Here is a 7,823-nt window from a genome sequence, read left to right as displayed (position 1 = left end):
CTTCCCCTTTTGGAGTATAATCCTACAATTGGTGCCGGGCGGGGACTCGAAACAATCCAGAGATCACTACGAGTACTACAAATATTCCTTTTTGGCAACTAATGAACATTGAACAGAAGGGTCTGGCTCGTTTGCGCGTTCCGATTGGACGGCCGGCTAGTGTGCAGCCGTGCATATCGAATCGCGGGGATTTTAGTACGTGATTGCCCGCGAAAGGAACAGTTAACGAACGGACGGACGGGCCGCGCGCCGGCCGGCTGCTTCTGCAGTGGCAACCAAAACCTGTGGGCGTCACCATCGATCTGTGGCAGCTGCCACTGTAGTACATGCAGCGACGGAGATTCTATGGCTGCTATGCTGTTTATCAGTACAGGCTACTGTAACCTTCGCAAAAAAGGAAAGAAAACAGCGCAGGTCCTTGGGGGATCGATCGGGACGAGTCAATGTACTCTATTTTTTTTGAGAAACAGACGGGTACGCTAGTCTCTGGGCAGTGGGCCCGGACTGCATTTTATCACTCACCATGATGGTCGGTCCCAGCCGTGCGTTAATTACACCATCTACTTAACCAAGAAGGAATATCTCAAAAAAACTTAATCAAGAAGGATTACTCAAAAAAAAACTTAATCAGGAAGGAGGAGCTGGCGCGTTCCAGGTTTCCATTACTGGCCTGCGCATTAACGCGGAGGTGCACCGCCAGAGGTTGCTGCAAGACACAGCAGAGTGCCAGTTTTGCAGCCCTTCACGGGATGCACGCCCACCAAATAAGCTAGATATAGAAGAATTAACTCAGAATCACCATTACATTACATTAGCCAGGCTAGCAAGCTACTCTAGGGCCGTAACCACGGCCAACTAAGAACCAAAGAACTCCGCACGCTAGTTGATCGATGGATGGATGGATGGATCGGCATGAGGAGAGGCTTGATGAGCTACTAGCTGTAGACGGTGACGAGGCGGCGGAAGCACCTGGTGCAGTAGTACTTGCGCTTGCTCTTGAGGCACAGCGGGAGGCAGAGGATGCGCCGCTCGCTCTCCACGTCGGTCGCCACCACGGGGCCGCCGCAGGACGGGCAAGCGCCGGGCGCCTTGCCCGTGGCCACCACCCGCTCCTCCTTCGCCCCGATGATCATCTTCACCGCTCCGCCCACGCCCATTGTTGCCATGGATCGATCGACGATCCCCTCGGCCGCAAGAAACGAAACGAGAGGAGGAAGAAGGGGGGATCGGAGAGAGGTGGGATTTTGATTTTGGGCTTGGAAAGTCTGGGGATTTTGAGTGGCCGGTGCCGGGGATGGCATATATAGCGGAGGGGACGAGGGCGCAGGGGCAGGACCGTGCGCGGACCGCTGTCCGCTGCGCCTGCGCGTGCGGCAGCGACAGGCTTGGTGTTGGTGCCCGTTTGGCTTGGGTTTTTACCTGCTCGCGTACGTCAGGTCAACTCCACCGCACGACCCCAAATGGACGTCCGGTTCGGCCGGATTTTGTCCCTTTGAGGCGCTGATGGGTTCGCCCGTATTCGGTCTTGTCCGTTAGGCCAACTCCACCGCGCGACCCCAAACGGACGTCTATTTTGTCCGGATTCTGTCCGTTTGGGTAGGGATTTGAGGTCGTGTCCGGGCGTGTCCTGAGATGCGGTGGCCGTGCGCCCAGCGCGCGGACGCATCCCGGCCGCATCCTGTCCGCGTGCATTTTTCTTTGCAAGTCCTTAACTTTTTTTTATCATTCATTTTTGGTACATGACAATACATCATCACATTTTGACTAGTAAAGCAAGGCCAAAGAAAATAAGAACAACAAGAATACATTTTAGAAGATACCCAACTTCCATAACTGCTCCCTTGAGTTGGGTTAGGGCCTTCTCGATGCACTCATTGTTGATCTGTGGAGGAGGCTCGATGTTGCACCCTCCTTTCTTCTTCAAGCCAGAAGTCGATGTTGCTTCCTCACACCTAATCTCATGTCTAGCCTCTAATCTAGCAACAAGTGCACTTGTCTCATCTACAGCCTCTATGCTAGCTAAAAGTGCACGAACATGTACTAAATTTCGCTCTATCAGTATATCGATGTACTCTTCTTCCCAATATGTCGGGGATATACCCCGCGGTATGACCCGGCCGGAATTGGCGACTCACTGATGACCCGCCCGGAGCTTGGCGATTCACAGATAACCTGCCCGATCTTGGCGACTCATTAGTAACCCGGCGGGCGGGTCAGATGGACAACAAGGCCTAAAGCCCAGAAGGCCGGCTCACGTTATGATGGGCCGGATTAAAAGGAAAGGGATGACGAATATTTCCTTTACGAGGAAGCAAGACCCGGACTTGTAATTAACTTGTAAGAGAAGATAGACTAGTCCTAGTCCTACTAGGACTCCACACGTAACCCGCCCCTCTAACTTATATAAGGAGGGGCGGGGCTCCTCAAAGGACAAGAAACGATCTCTAGGGCTAGACACCGAGAGCCGGTTCCCGGCGACTCTCCCGTGATCATAATGAGACCTAGCCTCAAACAGCCTGTAGGGTTGTTACCGGATGATGTTTCCCGGGGCCCGAAGCTGTCTAAATCCTTGTCTTGTGTTGCGTCTCTCGATTCCGCCCAACCCCTCTCAAGCTACCACATAGATGCGCTGGCCTCGCGACTAAGTCCTGACACTAAGGACATCTGCCGTGACAATTCTACGACAGTTGGCGCCCACCGTGGGGCTTGCGCACGATGGCGTTGAGTTCTTGAAGGGCTTTCTCCAGGGATCAAGAAGCTTGCGATGTGCCGGATGAAAAAGAGCCGGTGCAGAAGATAACATCGTCGAAGAACAGTCAAGATAAGATATACAAGATTTAAGATCAAGAGAAAGTTAGAGTTGCGTTTTTGTGCAAGCGCACGTGACCAGATGATCCGTCGAGGCCGGGTTAATTTCCGTTGCCGCTGCAGGTTGAAGTCTCGCATCTGAGATCAGTTGATACGAGGGACAAGTCGCCGAGACCTACACCGTAGTCCGTGTTCAAATCCAATTCGGAGCATCAGCGTGATCATCTGCTACGCTCACTCAATGGCGCGTATAAAGTTTGATGACAGCCATAACCTTTTTTGCTCGAGTAGTAGCATATTGGCTCAAAGTACTAGCCACCCAGCGTCCGACAACTTCCGTGAGACCGTGACTCGGCGTGAATATTTTTGGCAGGTTTGTTTTCCCTGCGGGCTGTATGCGGGAGTACTTCCCAACTCGGTTTCGTATCAATATTGCACAATTTACAGCACAAAATCAGAACCTTTGGATTGTTTTGAAGAAAAAACAGCGACGTTCATGTACTGCCATTAGCAATCCAATTTCTCCGAGTACCAGCAGATGAAGTCAGAATCAATTGATGGCAGTGTGAAGGGTTAGTACTAGGACTACCCAAAACACAAGTTCCAAAGCAAAGATCATTTGTGGCTCACGTGGAAGGCATCACCCATGGAATTTTGCTTCCACGTACTGATCCTAAGACAGAAGCTTGTTGGTACAAGTTAGCCGCGCGTGAGATACTAAAGACAGCATAGCAGAAGTTGCACCGCTACACCGTTTCGCCCGGCGCCCCCAAGTCGCCTCACGCTGCTAATGATAAACCGCCACCGCGGACCCGCCTTGTTCTGCTCCAGGCCGCCATCCGCCTGCTAGCTCCGTCTGTGCCGCGAGTCACCCGCCATTGCCAGAACTGCCGCCGTGCTCACCTCCAAGTCGCCCTGGTCTTGTTTCGCTTCGGTCAAGCCACCCTGGCCGCACTCCAACTCCGCCGTGGTCGAGCTGCCGTTGGACTCTAGGCCGCTTCTGCCTTGCCCGCACACCACCAACCCGCACTGCCTCTGCTTTAAGTCGCTGCCCCGGCCAGCTCCGGCGCGCCACACCGGCTCGCTACCTTTTCTACTCGCGCATGCCTACGAGTCGCTGAGCCGCCGCCCCCGATTCTGCGGCCTTCACGGGTCCGGTTGTTCGACTGATAAAAAGGAGATGGGATGTGGGCGGGCTGTGTGAAAAAGAACTAAGAGTCAAAGGACGTTTAAAAAAAAGGGTGCTATGACTGGGACAAGTCCGGCGACATGCGCAGAACTAATCATCTATCGTCGGGTGAATCAGGAAAATTGCCGGGCTGCCAGTTACCGTCTCGGCGTCTCCATGACCGCGCATTGAGCCGCCGACGCCTTCACCGGTTTCCGCTGCTGACCCGCCCGCTGCTGTCAACCTGGCTGCCGTGGCCGGCTCACAAACACCAACCAAGACCTCTGGCGAGCCGCTTTGCTTCAAGCCGTCATCGCCAGGTTACTATACCGCCGGAGAGCCGCCGTCACACGATGGGCCGCCGCCTGCCCCCGGGTCGGCTCGCGTCCGTCTCAAGTAGTTCCAGTCGCCGCCTGCGCCGTCTCAAACGCACTTCCGCTGCAGTTTCTGAGCCGCCACCATGATTATGCCTCCGTTTCGCTGCTGTGTTGAGCCGCCGGGGCTGCGTTGAGCCGCCTCTGCCGTGTTGAGCCACACGGGCTATATTGAGCCGTCGGTCTGCCCGAGCCGCCTCTGTTGCGTTGAACGAATCACCTGTCATCCGAATAATCAGGTGATATTTATCCGTTTAAGTTTATTAGCATACATTTTTTTGTCAAAGAACAATTACTCTGGTTTGCGATGTTTTTGATGCAGGACAATTGTTCACTACATCAACATAACGTGGTTGACTCGTCCGTCCGCGCCGGCTTACAATGCCGCGACCGACTCGTCTGTCTGTACCGCCTCTGATGCTACGGTCGTCTTTACCATCTGTCTCTCGCGGCCTGATCTATATAAACATACCGGGCCACACCTGTTTGCATGAGCTGATTATTGAGTATGAGCAAGTCACTGCTTGGGTAGCCCGGTTTTCTTCCGACAAATTGGAGGCAAATTATCATGTATTATCAGCCACCGTCTGCACTGGATGGCTCAATGGGCAGGCGCACAAGTCGCCGCCACTACAGTTTGGTTAACTTCAAACATCTAGTTGGAAGGAACCATTGGCCGAGTTGCTGACACGGCTCATACGGGATCATTTATAACCCGCCGCAGTCACCTCAACCTTCTGTGGATTCACATCGCGCTATCAACACCAATGATATACACCTTATGCTATGGTCAATATGGAGAATCTCAAAGCCAACTCCTCGAGTCATCTTGAGACTCGGGGGCTACAATGATATGACTCGGCAGCATTGGTCGGTTTCAATGCATTCAAGAACTCCGGGTCATTGGAGGGAAAAATAACCCGGTCCCGGAGGCTACCGCCATATTGGTAAAAAGTTTAAAGGCCATCAGAAAATTTCTGGTTTAAAAAGAAGGATTCCGGTTTAGATCCGGCTCAAGCGACTTGACATCTCCCACAAAGCACTGAAGCTCTTAAATATCCGGTTTAAAATCCGGTTCAAGGGAAATTTATCTGCTACAAAGTTTTGAAGCTCTCAAATCTGGTTCAAGGTAAATTTGTTTATCACAAAGCTTTGAAACTCTCAATATCCGGGTTTTCTGGTTCAAAAAGAATTTATTCTCGCAAAAGTTCGAGTTCTCAGGAAAAATTAAAGGGACCAAAAGGAGTCTGTTACAAAGCACAACCCAAACATAGGTACCCTGCTTTAATGACCATTGGGAGCTGATCGTATTCGAATTTAGCTTAACCCTTTAGGTGTGACCCTGATCGTATTCGAATCAGAGTCGTTAAATATTCTCATGATCACTAGGGGGCTTCCTGTTCAAACATAGGTCGTATTCGAACCAAAGAGAACATAGTTGTCGGTACCCTCTTGATTGGCACACTGCCGAGCTCACTAGGGGGCTTCTTGATCGTATTCGAATCATAGCTCAACCCCTTTTGGGAACCGACTTGGATCGTATTCGAACCAGTGTCGTTAAACAACTCTCAAGGTCATTTGGGGGCTTCCTGTTCAAACATAGGTCGTATTCGAACCAAAGAGAACATAGCTGTCGGTACCCTCTTGATCGGCAACGCCAAAGCCACTGGGGGCTATATGATCGTATTCGAATCTTAGCTTAACCCCTTTGGGACGGTTTTCTGATCGTATTCGAATCAGAAGCCTCAAATTTTTTGAAGTCTCTTTTTGCAAACAATTTTTGGATTTTATTTGAAGCTCTTTTGATCATATCTAAAGTGTATATGAGTGGTTGCTATTTAACCCAGTTTGACTTTGGATGATAAGTCGCCATCATATGACAATCATAAACATTTGGAAGTCTTGATTTCTAAAGATTGGGTTATCACCCTTACTGCACATGTCACATAAACCGGCAGTGAAAATTCAATATCACAGGTATAATATTATTATTATAGTTATGTTTCAAAGTTATGATTCATAACAGGCTTATCTATGACTCCTTGTTACACATCAATGGTTATATGTGAGATATTATGACCCGCCCTGCGGTAAACCGCCAAGGGATCTTGTGATCTAATTATGTGCAGGATAAGACTACATTTGGGTGGTTACCCGCCCTGGTTTTTGACGTTAAGTCGCCAGGGCATATGTTGTTTAAACTCTGCAGGATTTACAGAGCTATGACTTACATAAATGATTAAATTCAAGCCCATCATCATAGATTGAAATTGGTGTCTCAAAAGGGTTATCAATTCTTGATTTTCTTAAAGGCTATAAGCCGCCGGGTTGTACAAATTCCTGCTTACAATGGAGGCGTATTAAATCGCCATCGGCCAAGAGCCGCCGGGTATTTAAACTCCGGATTGACTTATCAGCAGATGAGGTATTCAAAGTCGCTTTGGCGCAATGGCTATTATTTTATCAATGGATATGATTTATTCTACAATGGAAAGAATAGTCCCGAGTCACTGCAGGCTTACGACCCGGCACTTGGGGGCTACATTATTTAAATTGAGATTACATCAAATATGCAAGTCCCATGTCACTGCCAGCATGCACCATGGCACTTGGGGCTAATGCAAAGTTATTTTTTGCTCAACTTATTGAAGACCCGACTCATCATATTCTAAATGAGCCGGCCCTTGGGGACTACCAATTGCTCCTGTCAAAAATTCAAGGTACACAAGCCTTAATCCATTATATTGAAGGGTTCATTGTTTAGTTGGTAGAGGACAAGACTCATAAACTTTTGGACGTGGGTTCAAACCCCATGGTGGGGTTACATCATATGATGTTATTATCAATGAATTATATACAAAGTCCCAGCTCAGTAATATCTTACTGAGCCGGCCCTTGGGGGCTACACGTTGCTGCTCCAGTTTACATGATCATATTTACAAAGTCCCTGCTCATTATTGCATAATGAACCGGCCCTTGGGGGCTACACTGGTTGAAGTTTTATGAGCATAAGGCAATTACAAGTCCCAGCTTGCTGCAAGCATGACAACCCGACACTTAGGGGCTACAGGTGATATACATATAAGGGGGGAAAATATTCAAATTCTTAGTTTTGAGCAGATCAGATTGACCCGGTGTTTGCAACAATCATGATCCGGTGTCACTAATAATTATGACCCGGCGTCGGCAACAGTTATGACCCGGTGCTATCAATATTTACAAGCCGGCAATTTTGGTTATGATAAACCGGCAAGTTTTACCTCTTCAAGCTGACTGAAAGTCAGATGAGTATTTCAAGACCAATATGTTTTAAGCCGGCGCTTTGGAAGCCGATTCAAGTGGATTATTTCTTACAATGTTTCTCTACAAGAGACTAATGCGAGTAAATTGACTCTGAAGCTGGCCTATTGACCCGGATTTTTCAAAAGAAGTATATGGATTTTTTGCATTCACAAAGTTTGAACATATCTACT

The 7,823-nt window shown here is 49.3% G+C and overlaps 1 protein-coding gene across 1 annotated transcript; it reads right to left on the bottom strand.

Annotated features, from left to right (window-relative positions):
- Nucleotides 1-561: 561 nt before the first annotated feature.
- On the bottom strand, nt 562-1,292 carry LOC123049886 (uncharacterized). Its single transcript, XM_044472747.1, has one exon. The coding sequence runs from the start codon at nt 1,164-1,166 to the stop codon at nt 936-938; it is 231 nt and encodes a 76-aa protein (XP_044328682.1). The 5' UTR covers nt 1,167-1,292; the 3' UTR covers nt 562-935.
- Between the last annotated feature and the right edge of the window lie 6,531 nt (nt 1,293-7,823).

Source organism: Triticum aestivum, chromosome 2D, assembly GCF_018294505.1.
Source record: "Triticum aestivum cultivar Chinese Spring chromosome 2D, IWGSC CS RefSeq v2.1, whole genome shotgun sequence".
Taxonomy (NCBI): Eukaryota; Viridiplantae; Streptophyta; class Magnoliopsida; order Poales; family Poaceae; genus Triticum; species Triticum aestivum.
This window is presented reverse-complemented; position numbering and strand designations above follow the sequence as displayed.

Coding starts and splice junctions, on each gene's coding strand:
- LOC123049886 (XM_044472747.1), bottom strand. CDS start 1,166: ATGGCAACAATGGGCGTGGGCGGAGCGGTGAAGATGATCATCGGGGCG.